Below are 19,128 nucleotides of genomic sequence, written 5' to 3' on the forward strand. Positions count from 1 at the left end.
CCATTCCACTCAGTAACCACTCTCCGAGTAAAGAAGTTCCCCCTCATGTTACTCCTAAACCTTTGCCCGTCAACTCTCAACCCATGACTTCTTGTATCCATCTCTCCTACTCTCAATGGGAAAAGCCTTTCCACATCAACTCTATCTATCCCTCTCATTATCTTAAACACATCTATCAAATCCCCTCTCAGCCTTTTACGTTCCAAGGAATAAAGACCTAATTTGCTCAATCTCTTCTTGTATTCAAGATGCTGAAACCCAGGCAACATTTTTGTAAATCTTCTCTGCACTCTCTCTATCTTGTTAATATCCTTCCTATAAATCGGTGACCAGAACTGCACACAGTACTCTAAATTTGGCCTCACCAATGCCTAGTACAGTTTCATCATTACTTCCCAGCTCCTATATTCTATGCACTGATTTATATAGGCAAGCATACTAAAGGCCTTCTTCACCACCCTATCCACATGCATTCCTACCTTCAGGTAACAATGCACCGTTATTCCTAGATCTTTCTGCTCCACCGCATTCTTCAACACCCTCCCATTTACCACATATGTCTTGCTTTGTTTATTCATTCCAAAATGATTTCATTAACCTTCCTTCACAACAGACAAATACTTGTCTGAAATTTCAGTCAATTTATTATGCTTCTAATATTTTGCTATTAAGATTTCTTCCCACACTCCCATATTGTTATTTCCCTTGCTCCTTATTTATTCCTTTTCATGAGTATTGGAACTTTACCCCTTAATTGTGCATTACTTTGGAATTGGCCCATTTAACTGGGCTCTGTTTCACAGTTCTATTAACCTTAAAGTAAAATTCCTTGACCCTGCATTAAAATGATTCCCCTGTTCCAATGCCTGGAATAATGCCCAGACTTTCATGCATTCCCCATCTACAGCTCATTCGCAAGGCAGTTTTTATGGAAGTTAATTTTCATGGATAATTAATTACCTACTTAGGTATTGTAGCTTTCCAACTGTGAATGAAAACTGTTGTATTTTATTTGTCGTGGGATATGAGAAATCTTGGAAAGGTTGCCTTAAGTACTGCTGCTCAAGAGCTTGCAGATGGTGGTCCCACAGTGTTGACAGATAAAGAATTCTCTCCCATGTCACTTCTTTGTCTAACTTCCAGTGCTGCCTTTTGCATAGGAATAATGAAGCAACTGAAAATCATTGCTTCTGAGCATGGTTTATTGAGGAACTCCAGCAGTGTCAAGCTCAGATCTTTATGATTTATCCTTAACAGTCACCATCACCATCACCTTGCATGGCCCCAGTCACTGGAAGACACTTGTAAGGCAACTCTTCACCTTCCACTGTACAATCGACCTGAGTATTAAAACAAACACTTAAATGAAAATACAATTTTAAGTATGGGTATTACAAAATCAAATCTGAAATCACAATCTCGCACTGGAACATTAAGATATTTTGAAACGCATATGATATATCTCCATTACCTTGCTTTTATTTTGGACATGTTCTTTATAAAGCTCAGAGCAGATGAGCATGCCTTCCAGATTTTCTGTACATACTGTGATGAACTTTGCATTTTCCACAATTTATTTTCCTTCTGTCCAATTCTAAGGATATGCAGATTTTCTCAATGCTTATCCTGCCCAGTTTCACAATCTGCCATGCTCACTGGCTTTGCTCAAAGTTAAAAAGATCAAATTCAAGCTTATTGTCAGAGTAGATACATGACATCACATGCAACCCTGAGATTCTTTTTCGTGTGGGCGAGGCAGAATTTCTACTTATTGGTAACTGTAAACTGTACTCAAGAAGGAAGATATGTGTACAAAAGAGAAATGTAAACAAATTGGGAAAAACAGAAAGAAAGAAATATTGAGAAATAAATAAAGTGCAAAGTAAGAATTCTTGAATGAGCCTCCTGATAGAGGCTGTTGTTTAGGATCTGGTGGTTGAGGGGTGGCAACTGTTCCTGAACCTGCTGGCATGGGTCTTGTGATACCTATATCTCTTTCCTGATGAAAGCAGGAAGAACAAAGCTTGCCCTGGGTTATGTGGATCCTTGATGATTCCTGCTGCTCTCCAACAGTGGTGTTCTATGTAGATGTTGAAGAGAGTTTTGCCTGTGATGCACTGGGCTGTGTCCACTATCTTTTGCAGGGATTTCTGCTCAGACATATTTGTCCACCCATACCTGGGTGTGATGTAGCCAGTCAGCATTCTTTCTACTACATATCTGTTGAAGTCTGCCAAGTTTTTGGATGATATACTGAACCCCCACAAACTTCTGAGGAAGAAGAGGATCTGATGTGCTTTCTTCACTATGACATTGATGTCTTGGGTCCTCGAAAGGTCTTCCAAGATAATGACTCCTAGCAATTTAAATTTGTGCATCCTCTCTACCTCTGATTCCCCTTAATCACTGGATCATACACCTCTGATGTTCCTTTCCGAGAGTCTACAATCAGCTCCTTGGTCTTGGGAGGTTGCTGTTAGTACACCAGTCAGTTGATTTTTCATTCCCTTTCCTATATGTTGACCCAAAATGTGCTGTATGTTTACCCAAAACTAAAGCTGCAAGTCCAGAATGTGATGGAAATGCTGGCAGGTTGATTCTGATTTGCTTGTTCGACACAGAATTGTTGAGCTTGATAGACAAGATATTAGATTTTACTCTGGTTAAGCCACCCTTCAGAAATTCTGTACACTTGTGCAATTCTGGTTAGGATGTGGAGGCGTTGGAAAAGTACAGATGAGGTTTACTGGGATTGTTGCTTGGTTTAGAGGGCATGCATTTATGGGGAGAGTTTGGGCAAACTTTGGTTGATTATTCTGGAGAGTAGGTGGCTGAAGAGTGACCTAATTGAGGTTTGCAAAATTATGAGAGGCATTGATAGGAGGAACAGTCAGAATTCTTCTCCCTGGGTAAAAGTGTCGCCCACTAGTGGACACACATTGAAGTTGACAGGGAGAATATTTAAGGGAGGTGTACGGGGCAAACATTTTACACAGGGTTGTGTTTGGCAGGACATGTTGCAGGGTGTAGTGACAGAACCAGATACATTGGTGACATTGAAGAGGCTTCGTGTATGAAGGGTCTGGCAGGATATCTATCAAATGCATGCAGCTGAGTTTTAGTGTGAATTGCACATCATCTTCAGCCCAAAAACAGGGCCTGCTCCTGTGATGTACTGTTCCACATTCTATGTACTTTTAAGTCCAGAGGCAGAGCACAATTTTTTCATGACTATTTTTGAAAGGGAGAAAGAGAAGTACATCTTTTAATTAATCTTTTTGCTTTAATGGTTTTTAAAAATATTTACCATTGTTTTAAAATGTTTAAATAATTTGATTTTTGGAAGCATAATTGTTAAAAAAAAATTGCAGAGCTTAAATATCTTAAAATGCTTATTTCTTGTAGGCCTGCTCTCATCCATTCCTCAGTAAACCACACAGGATTGCCCACATTCAAAAGAAGACATCTAAATGATTCATAAATTTTCCAAGTCACTGACAACTCTGACAACTGGCAACACTGGCAGATAACATTTCTTTGTCCATTTTAGGCAGGGCTCATTCTGATGAATATAGCACAAAACTCTGCCTCCATGCAGGGCCTCAGCATTTTGGGTCTGGACCTCCCGCAACAGGAAAACAACTCAAAACATAAAAAAAACAACAAATGTTTTATGTCCAGAGCAGATATGGGTAACTCACCACTGATAAGATGTTTTGGACCACCCATGATCTCAGTTTAATCTCCTGTTGAATGAATGAAAATGATTTGCTGCTTTGATCTCATGTCCGTAATAAGAAAAAGAAGCCTAAAGTGCTGCTCTAAATAGTCTCTCAAACAACAAGTGTGAGTCAGTGTAAATCAAATAAGAGCAAAATGATTCTTCTGTCATGCTAAGAGCAATAAGGAGGTTATTATGATTGTTTTGTGCAATTCATGGGAAGTATCGATTCAGCAATATACAATAACTGTAACAATTCATCCAGTGTTGTCTAGGAGGTTGTAAAAGAAGAGTTGGTACTGCAACGAGGTGCAAAGATTCCAAACAATATCCATATTATTCTAAACTCTCCATCTCTTGCTGTAACCTAATAATGCAATGCTGTTATTTGTTTCTGGTTTTCAAGATGTCTGTTAACTGTCCTGTTTCTTTTCACTGCTCTGCGTTATTTCCCCTATTCAATTACCTACATTTTATTTTAAAAGCTACTCCTGCCATTCTAAATTCTCATTCTGCATTGTGCTTTTTTTTTCTTATTTTCTTCCATTCCTACGCTTTCCAGTTTCTCTTCTCAAACTCCACTCAACTGTAATCGATATGAGAATTTAAAAACACCCATTTGTTTTAAAGACGGCTCTCTTCAAAGCCTGGCCTCAAAACAGCTGAAGAGCATGATTGCTGATGTTGTGTGGATGTTTAATGTTACTTTATTTGTTACAGTCCTGTGATTTAGCTTTTCCCTGGGATATTTACATCTTGCACAGACTTTTTCAAGAAACCCCCTAGAAAACTGCCTGAGGGAAAACAAACTATTTAAATGGGATGTATATATATAGCTTCACACATAAAATATTAAGATATGCATTAGAATAGAGTATTTGTAATCAGATATACATGGCTCCGACTCTTGTATGCTTCTCTCTCATACATGGTGAGTTAGTGATAAGATTTCCATGACAACCACATTGTGAAAAAGATTGACTTTTGGCAGGTTTATAATGTCAATTTTGATTATGCATTAGAGTCACTCCGTTGGATATGTTGTTTAAAAAGAGATGCGTTTTAATACATGAGGATAAAAGTGCATGCTTATATGTGAAATGTCTTTACCTTTTGGTTTATTCCAGAGCTCTGAGAAGCTGGAGAATAATTTTGATGACATCAAACACACCACTCTCAGTGAGCGAGGAGCACTTCGTGAAGCAATGAGGTAAGTCCAAGTCACCATGGCAACAATCACCGACATGGTAATGAAAAAAGCCATTCTTTATTATTGGGAGGAACAAATGAGTTCATTGCCACCATTCTGATCTTTTCTCCAAGGTATTAATTTGTCAGCAGAGCATCTTCCCTTGAGGCTGTGCTGAGGTCACAAGGATGCAGCTAGTTCAGCCTGTGTGTGCACTCAGAATTTAAATAATGTTTTCACTTCAGCTCCCTGCCACCAGAAGGAGAAAAAAAAGCTTTTTTTTTCTGTAGGTCTTCAACCACTTAAGAGGAGCTCAATCATTTAAGCTCAACTGCTGATTGGTATTATGACATTTTCCTTACCCCTGGGAGTACTTTGTGCCTGGAAATATTCCAGTTTAAAATAATTTTGCAGCAAATTTTATCAATTCCATTCCCTGAATCTTAAATTTCATAAAAAAGTGGATTATTTGCATTTAAGCTACTAGATACTATTGTTACAGAGTTCTGTGTTGTGTATTGGCCTATGTGTTGTGTGGTTTTATGTTAAAAAGTGACAGTTTGCCTGAGAGAGCCAAGGTGAAGGTAGACTGCTGAGAGAGTGGGAGACGGACTGAGCATGTGCAGAAAATGATCTAATAATTTCTGAACTTGGATGATAAACCACCGCTGGGTGGTGCTATGCAGTGGAAGAAGGCCCAGAGCATGAGTCATGGTCTGGAGGACAGTTTAGAATGTTGGGATTTTAAAAGGGATGAACATTCTGAAGGCAGCCAAAAGGATCTGGTCCAAGCAACACAAGACAACTTTGAATTTTGTGCTCTCTCTCTCTCTCTCTCAAAGATCTTTTGACTTCAGTTTGCCATACAAACTGAATTTTGTTTAAAATCTTTGCTTCGGTTGAGATCGAAGTTTTGTGAGTCTTGTGTGTTTTGTGCTTGTTTTGTGTCTAAGTTTTTCTGTGGGCTGGTTGGTAATATAACTTAGTTATATTTAGGCTGGGCAATTTATTAGTTTTACACAGTTATAGAGATTTGCATAGTAACCAGTGGGCATTGTTATAAAGGGGGGGGGGGGATTTTGAATTAAAGTTTGAAGGTGAATTTTTGTTAATAAAGTAATTGTTCATCTTTACCCCTGTGCGATATGCCTTCTTTGTGGTTGCTGGTTAGATCTTGTAACACTATTTTTATTCAAGACATTGATAGTGTAACTCAAATACTAAAGTGATGGGTCCGTTATTCAATGTTTCCTCTCAGGTTGTTCTGAATCTTTCTGTCTCCATTTCTTCTCATGACTTCACTAAAGTGTGGATATTGGTTTGAGGAGAAATCCTGAGTCATGGAGTGATGCTGACAAGCAGTTGACAGCTTGTGTAGAGATTCTCTGATTTTAAAACATGTTGGCTAATTTCTATCACCAGTTGAAAGCTGGTGGGACATTTAGCTCTCTGCCAATACTAAAAGAATTTAACTTTTGTGAGTTATGTCCATGTGAAGTAAACCCAAATTGTCACACCGCTTAGCAAAATGCAGTGAGCAAATCTTGCAGTTTGGAATCCAGCTTTTGCAAAGCATCTGTGGTTTCTGCAGAGAAATGGATCAGAGGTCAACCCAGAGAACCATCAGAGTGGCAGAGAGGACCACTGGAGTCTCTCTTTACCCCTCCTATCGACGTGATTTGCAGGATTGTTGTCTGAAGAGGGCGTGCACAATCATTGAGGACCCCTTCCACCCATAACGCAGTGTCTCTCAGCTAAAAGAAGTACAGGAGTATCAGAGCCAGGGCCACCAGGCTGAGGAACAGCTTCTTCCCACGGGCAGTGAGAACGCTGAACGACCAAAGGTCATTGTTTTGTGGATCCAGAACTAGTTCACCCACAGAAGGCAATGAGTGTTGTAGACGGGTCAAATTCTGCAGGTTGGTAACTAGTAGTGTTCCTCAGGGATCTGTTCTAGGACCCTTACTCGTGATTTTTATAGATGACCTGGCTGAGGAAGTGGAGGGATGGGTTTGGCTGATGATACAACGGTTGGGGATGTGGCAGGTAGTGTGGAGGGATGTTAAAGGTTACAGAGGGACATTGATATGATGCAAAACTGGGTTAAGAAGTGGCAGAATGAGTTCAACCCAGATAAGTGTGAGGTGGTTCATTTAGGTAGGTCAAAAATGATGGCAGAATATAATATTATTTGTAAGACTCTTGGCAGTGTGGAGGATCAGAGGGATCTCGGGATCTGAGGCAATAGGACACTCAAAGCAGCTGTGCCGGTTGATTCCATGGTGAAGAAGGCGTACAGTGCATTGGCCTTCATTAATTGTGGAATTGAATTTAGGACCCGAGATGTTATGTTGCAGCTACATAGGACCCTGGTCAATCCCCACTTGGAGTACTGTGCTCAGCACCATCATGATGTGGAAGCCATAGAAAGGGTGCAGAGGAGATTTATAATGTTACCTGGTTTAGGGAGCATGTCTTATGAAAACAGCTTGAGTGAACTTGGCCTTTTCTCCTTGCAGCAATGGAGGATGAGAGGTGAACTAATAAAAAATGTTTAAGTTGATGAGAAGCATTGAGTGGAGAGTCAGAGGCTTTTCCCCAGGGCTGAAATAGTTGCCACAAGAGGACACAGGTTTAAGGTGCTGGGGAGTAAGTACAGAGGAGATGTCAGGGTAAGTTTTTTTACGCAGAGACTGGTAGGTGTGTGGAATTGGCTGCCGGAAACCGTAGTGGAGGTGGAATAAATAAGGACTTTTAAGGAGTTTGGATAGGTACATGGAGATTAGAAAAATAAAGAGCTATGGGAAAGCCTAGTGATTTCTAAGGTAGAGACATGTTCGGCACAACTTTGTGGGCCGAAGGGCTTGTATTATGCTGGAGGTTTCTAGGTTTCTAACTGCTCACACTAACCATCCGTGACTTTCATATACATGAAACAATATTTATTTATTTATTTAGTTGTGTATACGAATACTTGTCCTGCAATATGTGTTGCTTCTCTGTATGTGTGGTTGTGTGTTGGCATGTATTGTACTGAGGACCAAAGAACACTGTTTCGTCGGGTTGTACTTGTGCAATCAGATGACAATAAACATGATTTGATTTGACTTGACTTGAGGTGGGTAAATCTCAGAAGCTCAGGCTATGGGCAGTCGATAACTTACACAGATGTGCCACTGGATTCCACATTTCTTTTAAAGGTACAGCATGGTAACAGGCCATGCCACTCAAATTCACCAGAGGAGGGTTAGTAAATTTGCTGATGAGACAACGGTTGGGGGTGTGACAGATAGTGTGGAGGGATGTCAGAGGTTACAGCGGGATATTGATAAGATGCAAAACTCACCACCAGCTCCGAGATGTGGATCTGGCCCAGCTGAACGTGGATCAGCAGGGACCAGAGGAACCTACTTTGGGCAGCAGGTCAAATTAGCTAGCATCGACTAGTTAGGCCAAAAGGCCTGTTCTATGCTATCTGACTCTCTGACTTTATCTGGGTGCTATGAGATTCAATCCAATATAACAAAGTCACATTCTGATAACTCTTGTTATTATAGCTGTGGTTCACTTAGATTTGGATAAATTTTATGTTTAAATTAGAAGAGGTGAATGCAGCTCAAAATCAATGTGAAATCTCATTAAAAGTATATTTATTAACCAGCGTGGGTTAAAATAGAATTGGATAAAATAGGAGAGAGATTAGCAGAGGAATTTATATATCAATAGGTCTCAATATTAATAATTGGTGTTAAAGAGACACCATTGTTGAAACACTTGATTATTGTTTGGAATAAGATAAAGAACAAAATTGGAATAAAAAATTATATCGCCCAAGATGCCTTTGATTCAAAACTACCTTGTACCTTTTTCAAAGGACAATTGATTTTTAAGTATTTGGTTTAGTAAAGATATTAAAAATATTGAAGATTGTTAGGAACAAGGCCAACTGATGTCATTTGAGCAACTGAGGAATAAATATGGAATATCTAGTAATACTCCTTTTTTGTTATTCTCAATTGAGAGGATATTTAAGGGAAAAGTTAGGTCCAGAGATGCGGCTACCTATTTGTACTGAGGTGGCAACTCTTATTAGTAGAGGAAATGCTAAGATATTTAATCTGCAATATATCTTTTATTACAAACAGGAACTACTAAACAAGGAGTGCATAAATCTAGACAGAGATGGGAGTTAGATTTGAATATTATAATTGATGAGCATAGATGGTCAGATCGCTGTCAAGCTTGTGTGACAAATATTATTAATGTAAGATATAGATTAGTTCAATATAATTTTTTCATCAGTTATATTTGATGCAACAAAAATTGAATAGAATGAAATCAGATTTATCAGATCAATGTTTTAGGTGTGGTGAAGAGACAGGAACTTTCTTGCATTCAACTTAGTCATGTCCCAAGGTAAGACTTTTTTGGGTGGATTTAGGGAACTTATTAGAACAAGTTGCAGGCATTGTATTTCCACAAACCCAGATTTATTCCTAGTGGGGAATATAGAAGGAACACGACCCAAGTTGAAATTATCAATATAGCAAATGAAATTTGTTTGCAGTAGCAAGGAAATGTATTTCAGTGACTTGGAAATCGGATTCACATTTAGGAATGGGAAGATGGAATGCAGAAATTCAAAGTTTAGAAAAAATTACATATAATTTGAGAAATAAATATGCTTTATTGTTGAGAATTTGGAGCCTGTATATGCAAATTTTATGTGTAAATACATAGATGTTCTTCCAGCCTCTTAAGACGTGTAGCACCTTCTTCCTTAAATTGATCACATAAACTTTGTTGGAGTTCACTGTGTTGTAAAGTGATCCTCCGAACAATCCATGATGCTATCTTTTTTTTCTTATTTTATATTACTATATCTACCTTTTATATATTTGGGGGTGAGGGGCTGGGGAGGGAGGGAAGGGGGAGATCCCAGGCTAAGTGCTTACAATAATTGTTGTGATCATGTGTCCAGGAGCAGGGATGCCTTGTTAAAAGACATTCGCAAGACCACACGTGTATGCAGTTCAGTCAACCAGCTAGAGGAAAGATGTTACTCATCTGGAAAGGGTGCAGAAATGAGTCAGGAGAATGTTATTGGGATTGGCAGGCTCGAATTCTCAGGAGAGACTGAATAGTTAGGGAGTTCATAAAGATTTATAAAATCATGAGGGAGAATGTAAATAGTCAAAAGTCTTTTTCCCTGGGTGGGTGGATCAAAAGCACGAAGGCAGAGACTTAAAGCGAGAGGGAAAAGATTTAAAATGGACTCTTTTTGCACAAAAATCGTGGGTATATGGAACAATCAACAGTGGTAGATGGTATGGATGATTTAGATGATATAGGCTGATGCAGGCAGACAGGACTAGTTGGATAGAGAACTTGTTCAGTAAGTTGGGCCAAAGTAAGTATTTCACTGCTGTAAAAACTCTACGAACTATGAAGGATCTCGCTCTGTACCCGACTTCCACTTGAATTTTGGTTGCTTTTAATTTACCATTTATTTTTTACTCATTTCTGTGGAAGCATGTTTTCATTGGATACCCTGCAAAATTAATTACTGATGCAATCTGTAGCTTTTTATGTCATTTCCCATCTATCAACCAGCCTGAGATTTCACACCTCTTACTTGATCTGAAGGCATCCGCGCAAGTAAAGTGACCCTCTGGGTCAGTCACCTTTTTCTCTAGTTAACTGGATGAACCTTCCAGCACATTATTTTCATTGATGCAATGCTGAATACAGAATATTAGTATTTTTATGGGTTACTTTACACCCACTTTCACTGAGAGGAAAAAGATGTATGGTGCTGTTCTCTATCCATTTAATCGTGAACAGTAGCTATGATTTATTTTTAAATATACTGAGCAATTTTCTTCGATGTTGTGGTTCCACTAATAATACATTAAATGTGAATTAAACACAAAATACTGGTAATGTGAACCAATTTTGTCAGTATTTGAAAAGAGAAAAGATTGATTTCCAATATAAAGTGATAAAAACTGGAAGCAAACTCGTCAATAAGACTCAGCAAAACAAAAAGAAATGACAAAAGAGGAGAAAAAGAATAATCAAGAATCAAGACCTCTGCTTCCCTTACCTAATATTTAATGTTTTGTTGTCTAGATAAAACTTGTTACAACATTGAAACTGCATGAAAGGACAAAATAAAGCATCCATACTGCAAGGGAAATGGAGTAAAACAAAGTAGGAACGTCTTACTTTGTGATAGTGCATTTGGAATATAGTGTATGTTTATCTAAGGATGAATGTACTTATGAGTGAACAGTTTGGAAGATGTTTAGAGGATGTTATCTAGGCTGTTTCCTTAGATGAAAGGATTGTCTCATGATGGCCTATACTCATTAGAAAATAGATCCATTAAAGACTATCTAATTGAAACATGCAAGATTTTGAGGAGGAAGATCCTGAGAAGGTGGTTCTCCAATGGGGTATCGAGATCTATTGTATAATTTCAGAATAAGTTTCAATTACTCATATGGGAAGGAAATAAAGTGGAGTTTGTCCTGTCAAAAAGGTTGAGGAATGTGATCATTCCCTATCCCAGAGAAGTGGGATGATTGAATAGACTCAAGCCTGTGTAAGGTAACTTGAGATAGTCACTTGGCATTGAGGTGGTTATTATATGCACCCATAACTTTGCTCTGCTGTTGAGTGGTCAACCCCTGCGTCTTCTTCATTCTCTTTTATTTGTGGCTCATTAAGCAGACTGCAGGAGATCCAGATTGGATGGCATTTGATCATGTCTAATTGGTAATTCTGCCATCTCAATGACCCCAGTTCATGGTTGTAACATAATTGAAACAATTTTGGTTTGCTTGACAGGCTCACCCTGCAGTTCTATTATGTTTTTTTTTATTTCAAACCATCTTCACATGTATTTTTTCTTTTGATATTTAGTGTAAATATTTTCAAATCCTTCAAAGTTTGTGAGAGTTGGTGCCAATTAACTGATTTCTCTCTTTGCTGTTTACATTAAAATCCTAAATGGTTTTCAATTAACTGGTCAAAAAAAAATTAACCAGTCAACGAAAATCAACCTTACTTGGATCACTAGTTACATGTGTTGTATCATATCTATTCCAGTTTAAACAGATAAAAAGCTATAGATTGAAAGTATAGTAGTACAGTAAAACCCCTGGCATCAGAACCTATGGGGATTGGTAGATGGCGGATAAATGTATTTTCTGTTTGCGTGAAACTTAACAATGCCCTTACACCTGCATTAAGAATAAACAATTTAAAAGACAAAAATATTATACTATATTACACTGAGCAAAATTCACTTCCGCTAAAATATAAATCATAAAATATTTTACTTTATTTTCAGTTATATGCTTTGAAAACATTTCACTGCTGCCTGCATCTGCAGGTTCCTCCCCCTCCATGGAACCACCTGGAAGGCGTACAATGACATGTCAGATAATTAATCTTCTCTCCCCCCAAGTTTACAGATAAAGCCTTTGACTGGTGTAACTCTGACTAAGCAGGGATAAGAAGACACTTTATGAAAGTCACCTCAATGGCGAGCGGCATAAAGCAGCTCTTCATCCTGGGCAACACCAATGCTCTTTCACACAACTTTATTCAAATAACTGCTACGAGCAAAGCATGACCAAGGCATTCCACTGGGTGAATATTTGCTCCCATTTTCACCAAAGGGTTATGTGTTACTTCAGGGAACCTTTACTTCTACAATTTTGTACTTTTGTATTTTTTTAACCTATTTTACAGTATTTTAACTTTTTACATTTAATAGCTTCAATTTTTTTGCCACTTGCTTGAGGCTGATAGTTGTTTCGATTCCAGATGTCTGGGGTTTTATTGTATTTTGAATGCAACACCATTGTCTTTAATTGACTGATTTATTTTTATATGATTTAAATTTTATTGAATTCTTTAAAAAAGTTTCCCAAACCCTCGAGTCAGTGTTAAAGTTTATGTAAATCATAAGTTTCAAAGCATAAACTTATCCATGAAATAGAAACCAACATGGGAGCAAAAAAATGAATGTAATAACCATGTGTGACTACTTAGACCCCCTAATAACAGAAAAAAAAACCTGCCATTCATTAATATGCTTCACCACGACATCCACCAGGAAACCTAGATATTTGCCCCATTTTTGTGTATGGATGTTCAATTTATCAAACTGTTTGTAAGGCATGCGTTCAAACACTGCCACTATATCCATTTCTGAGGCCCACTCCTGAAATGATGGTCCCCCCAAATTCTTCCACCTCTAAATATAATTTGTCTTCATACCATGATGGTAGTCTGAATCCAACTTTGAGAGTATTTATCCACAAATAACCTAAGTGTGTATCCCAAAACAAAGAATCTGAGACAAAAAGGAGTTTGAATACCTGAAACTTCAATATATTTATGTATCCTAATCCAGAATTTTTGAATCTGGGACAAGACCAAGGCACATGTACATTTTATCCATTTTATCCACCTCACAGCGCCAGCATTCAGGGGTATTTTTCAACCCTAATCTATTATAACCAATAAAAATGGTGCAGAATCTTAAACTGAATTAGGCACGCTCTCAGGTCTCTTGACATTATCTTGATATTTTTACAAATTTTGTCCCATTCTTTTGTCTCAAAAATCACTCTCAGGTCTATTTCCCATACTCTTTTCAGACACAATGGAAGTTTATCCCCTGAGATTTGAGTTTAAGGCTGAATGAGGCTTTGTGACCTTTACCATGTACAGCCAGTACAGTAGATAGTATCGTAGCAACTTTGGGGTTGCAGTGTAGAACCAAAAGTTACGTGTAGCACATGACGCAATTGAAGGTATCTCCAAAATTGTGACCTAAAGATATCATACTGTTGGATTAAATGATGAAAGGATTTTAAACTGTCACCATTATAAAGGTCTCCCAATTTAATGATACCTTTCCCTTGCCATTCCCTCCAGAAAAAAAGGGGATTTATCAATACACAACCCAGGATTCATCCAAATACTTGAGGCTTCATTCAAATATGAATTAAATTTAAATAATTTAAATGCCTAACTTATTCCAGAAAATTCATATGCGATAAAATTGAGTGAGATCTTGCCTCAGGAGGTAACTCGATAGACAAGCATTGTAATGGGGGGATAGGAGGAAGAGCAGAACACTCGATATGAAACCAAGGAGGCGCTCTCTCCAGACTGAGAGACCAATGTGCTAAATGTTTATAAGTAAAAGCCTCATCACTGTACATTATATTTGGCAAACCTAAGCCCCCTCTTTCATCTAGAAATTGTAATTTATCAAGGTTCATGTGTGGGCATTTACCACTCCACATAAAACCCTTAATCATTTTATCAAATTGCTTAAAATATGTTAATGGGATTTGCACCGTTAACGATTGGAACAGGTAATTAATCTTTGGAAAACTATTCATCGAGGCATTTACTTTTTCCTACATTAACAAGTACCATGATGACCAACTATCTACATCACATGTAATGTTTTGCAATAACGGATCAAAATTTATCTTTAAATCCTCTAGTTGGAGAGAAGAATTAATACCTAAATATTGTATACCCTTCTTTGGCCCAATTAAATTGGCCTGGGTGAAAAGCAGATAGAGGGCAGCATGCAGTCAAAGGTGATGCTTCTGATTTGTCCAATTAACTTTATAACATGAGAATCTACAATAAGACTTTATAATATTCAAAAGACTTGGCACCGGCCGACCAGGGTCCGACACAAATAATAAAATATCATCCGCATAAAGCAGCAGTTTATGTATCTGTCCTCCCACAGATATCCCTACAAAATTCTCATTCTCTATAATAGCTGCTGCCAGAGGCTCCAAAGCAAGAGAGAACAACATTGGCGAAAGTGGAGAACCCTGTAGGATACCCTTTCTAGGAGAGAAATAAGGTGAAATATAACCACTGGTTTGAACTGCTGTCTCAGAGTTGTTTTACAACAATCTAATCCTAAAACCTGAAAATCTTAAACAAGTGTCCCCATTTCACCCAATCAAATGCTTTTTTCATCATCAAATGAAATAGCTGCTATAGGTGATTTGTTTATCAGCCCCTAACCACATAATATTCACAAGACACCCAATATTATCAGATGAGCTGTGGCCCCTAATAAATCCCACCTGACCACTATGTGTTATGTAACACGTGTAATGGGCTGCAATAGACAAGAAACCAGACAGAGTTTAATTTTAAAACACTAATTTTATTTCTTAGTCTTAAACTATAGTCTTATCTCTTAAACTATCCTTAACACTAAATCTATCCCCAACTATGTGCAGGTGTACTAGTGTGTGTGTGTCTGTGCGTGTGTGTGTGTGTGTGTGTGTGTGTGTGTGTGTGTGTGTGTGTGTGTGTGTGTGTGTGTGTGTGTGTGTGTGTGTGTGTGTGTGTGTGTGTGTGTGTGTGTGTGTGTGTGTGATAGACCCAAACCATTACAGTCCAGGCCAAAACCTAGAAAGTTACTTCAAAGTTCAGTCTTTCAAATTCAGTGATGAAGCATAGACCTTTGAAATTTGATGCCCAGAATTAATGATGAACTGATGGGAAAACTCGAGTTGTGGCTGCTACAGACTCACCAATTCTTCTTGCGTTGCCTTTGAAGAAAGACCCATCCACACGAGCTGTGGTCATAACAATCCTGATCCTTTTGTCGGCAAAAGGATCGAACTGGGTGGCCTCCACGAAGCATCCAAGACCATGGCTCCAGTCTCTCCAAGTGACCTTCACTGTTAGTCACACTCAAAATGAAGAACTTTGCTTCCCAAAAGACCCTCCTGGCACAGGTCCATCCACTGATGGCCCACTGATTCACAGAGCCTGCTTTGCTCTGAATTCCACAGAAGCTTCTTCAAAAGGCTATGTTCTCTCCCTTGCACAATGTCTTTGCAAATGTATCAAATTCTGGAACAGACTGACAAGCATTTCCTCAGTTTCTCCAATGCATTGAATTGTCACTGGGCTATAACTTGTGATGGGGCTTGTGTGAAATGTTAACTGTGACCATTCAGTTCCTCGTGTCCATTCTATATCTCAGTGATAATCCGATTTTACTCAAATGGGAGCTCGTTATATAAGCAAGTTATTACTGTATCTGAATGGTTTTAAGAATTTTCACACCTTTTGGAATTAGGGAAATTGGTCTATAATTCTTACATTCACATGGGTCTTTATCCTCTTTCAGAATCAATGCAATTGGTGCTTGTGATAAAGTAGGGGGTTAATTACCCCGCTCTATAGATTCATTATACATATTCTACAGGAGGTATATAGGTCTTTATAAAACTCTTGAAATGCATCATTAATATCTTTAGGTATCGTCAAAATATCACCAGTTACTGATCTAATAGCTGGGATGACAGACATTGATTCTTTCTGTTTTCTATACCTTGCCAGCTCTCTCCCCTTTTGTCTTGCCCTAAAAAGCCAAAAAAATCCACTTTCTGGGATAATATTAGATTGTATTGATATTTCAGCTCTGTGAATTCTCTTTGGATGACATCTGCTGCTTCAATTTTGTTTCAATCTCTTTGATTTTATTTCTAAGTTTCCTTGAGACGGCTGATTGTTTAGATTCCAGATACCAGGGTTTTTTTTTTAAATTGTATTTTTAAATTGGGTTTAATTGAATGATATTTGATTAAAATTAATACTATATAAATATGCAATGGGATTAAGTGTTCTTGGGCACAGAAATGGAATTCATTTTGACTCATCCCAAGCTGTTGAATTACTCGGTAGTGAATAGCTAAATTAAAACTTCTAATGCACTCCAATACATTAATTCACTGGCAGCTTCAAAATGTTGACTGAATAGTTTACTGTAAATATTTTTTATCTTTGACTAGTGATCTGCCATCGGATGTTATTTCCTTCTTCTCAAAAGAGAGTTGATTCTATTATGTGGAGTATTTTATCATCCATGCCTCTATTTATTCACCAAATTATATTGTTAATTCATTCAAAACCCCCTCCACTTTCACAAATAACTTGGACAGAAATAGGAAGGTTAAGATCTTCTTGACATTCACACATGTATTATTTTTATGTTTAACTGTAGAGCCAGCTCGCGTTCAATTACACACCTTTAACTTGCCAACAGCATTAAATATGTGTTTCAGATTTGCTGACCTTAACAACTCTAGTTCTTCCCAACCTTCTAAGATAACAGGAGGGAGATTTTGGTGATGAATTAGAATTATTGCTGTTTGAGACTCAGTTCTTCAGTCAGAAGTGAAGAATATAGTTTTCAAATTAAGGGCTTGCAGAAAAAGGAGGTCCTGTAAACTTGGACTGGGATCCAGATTTTTAGCAAGCTTATCAGGCAGTCTAAACTGCTCTTCTACTTCTTCATGTGTGAGCTGCAATAAAACCCTGATTTCTATGCAAATAAAGAAGATTTACTTCATGGAGTGATTTAAAAATATTCTTCATAGGAATGAGCTGTACACTCAGCTTGTCTTCGTTAAATGGGTGATGAAAGGCAGTTGAGTTCTATTCATAAGGGAATGCTTTTGGATTGCTGAACTTTTCAGTGCTCTCGTTTAAATCATTAAAATGGATTTGCATCGGAAGTATTAGGAAAGAAAAAAATGTGGTTCTTGTAATCCTTACCATTCTGATTGTTAATGATGTCTGATAATTCTCCTGAGAATGCAAAACAGTTACATAACCTTAAATACTCTCAAATTTATTGCAACATACTAAATTTTGAACTGAGAATTATCTGTAAATTCTGAACAAATTGCAACACCGCTCCTTCCTCAAGATTTTCAGAGACTTTGTAACATTAATCATGAGGTGAGCTTAGGCTACAGCTGACTGCTTTCCACTCGCCATCTTTCTTCTCAAAGGATTTTTTTTTTCCCCAAAACTTGTCAGAATAAAAATTTCCAGAGTCTGTTATTGATTCCATTCCCGATCGATAACTTTGGTCAGCCTTAATCATTTCTTAGCTTCTCTTGACTTAAGCTTGCGTCCCACTCCAAAGACCTGAGTACATAATCTAGGTTGACACTTCTGTGCAGTACTGAGGAAATGCTGAGCTGTCAGAGGTGTCAAATTATGAATGAGACATCAAACTGAAGCCCTGTCTGTTCGCTCAGGTGGGTCTAAAGACCAGCTTTACAGCTGGTTAAAAAGGAGCAGTGGAGTTCTTCTGGTGTCAGCCAATATTTACTATGCCGCCAAAATAAAGAGATTGTTTTGTTGTTATTCCTTTTTAAAAATATTTCTGCAACATTGCCAAGTTCATTTAGTTCCTCTGTTTCTCTACATTACAACGTCAACTACTTTTACTGGTGGCATTATGCTTTAAGATGTTCTGAGCCTCTAAATAAATTTATATAAATTCACTTTCTTTAACTCATTCATCTCTCATATAAATGAATTATTATTGCATTTTTTAAAACAATGTTAAAATTTTAATTTAAATTCAGACATACAGCACAGTTACAGGCTCTTCCAACCCACAAGCCCACAGCGCCCAATTGCACCCAATTGGCCTACAGTCCCTGTAAATTTTGAACAGTGGGAGGAAACCGGAGCACCCGGAGGAAACTCACGCAGACACAGGGACAGAGCAGGATTTGAAACCCAGTTGGTGGCGCTGTAAAAGCGTTCTGCTAACTGCTACTCCAACTCTGCCACCCTATGCTCAAATGAGGAAAGGTTTTCTTGATTCCTCAACCTCTGTTCTCTGTGATTTGAGCTTTCCCATCATTCAGTCACAAAGCATGGCAATTTCCTTTTATTCATGCTGGAGTTATTTTTCTTCATTCCATGTCTTTCGTGATCTAGAGGTGCATCCTGAATTTTTATAAGTTGGGGGGGATCGAAGTCATGGTGTAAGGTACAACAATGGTTTGATGTGATACAGAAGAAGCCATCTGTACAAGATCTGCCATAAGAAATGATCTTGCAAAGGCGTCGTATGGAGAGTTTAATTGGTAAATATGTGAAGATAGTTCCGTCTGGCAACGGAGCATATGTCATCAATTAGAAGCTGATTGAGAAACATCCAAGAAGCCATCATAGATAAAGATAAAAGAACTCCTAACTTGTGATTAAATAAAACAAAAAAACTCCTGTTAATGATGGCGATGGATTGTTGAAACTCCATCTGGTTTACTATACTTCTTCTTCAGGGAAGAAGTTCACCATCCTTTCCTGGTCCAGAAAGAGAAGTAGATCTAACTTT

General features: G+C 38.0%; 1 protein-coding gene and 1 non-coding gene across 6 annotated transcripts in view; one reads left to right on the forward strand and one right to left on the reverse strand.

Moving 5' to 3' along the window:
* The window catches only part of LOC138763967 (dihydropyrimidine dehydrogenase [NADP(+)]-like), a 1,056,199-nt gene that overhangs the window by 235,489 nt on the left and 801,582 nt on the right, over positions 1-19,128 (forward strand). For all 5 annotated transcript variants that reach the window (XR_011357924.1, XM_069939063.1, XM_069939065.1 and 2 more), the window contains exon 3: positions 4,849-4,931. Coding sequence is in view for 4 of the 5 variants with exons in the window: in XM_069939063.1 (XP_069795164.1) it covers positions 4,849-4,931 (83 nt within the window). In the remaining variant the exon portion in view is untranslated. The remainder of the gene's footprint in view (positions 1-4,848; positions 4,932-19,128) is intronic.
* LOC138765614 (small nucleolar RNA SNORD36) lies at positions 1,661-1,727 on the reverse strand. Its single transcript, XR_011358601.1, has one exon. It is a non-coding gene; the product is annotated as a small nucleolar RNA SNORD36 (small nucleolar RNA).

This window comes from Narcine bancroftii, chromosome 5, assembly GCF_036971445.1.
Source record: "Narcine bancroftii isolate sNarBan1 chromosome 5, sNarBan1.hap1, whole genome shotgun sequence".
Taxonomy (NCBI): domain Eukaryota; kingdom Metazoa; phylum Chordata; class Chondrichthyes; order Torpediniformes; family Narcinidae; genus Narcine; species Narcine bancroftii.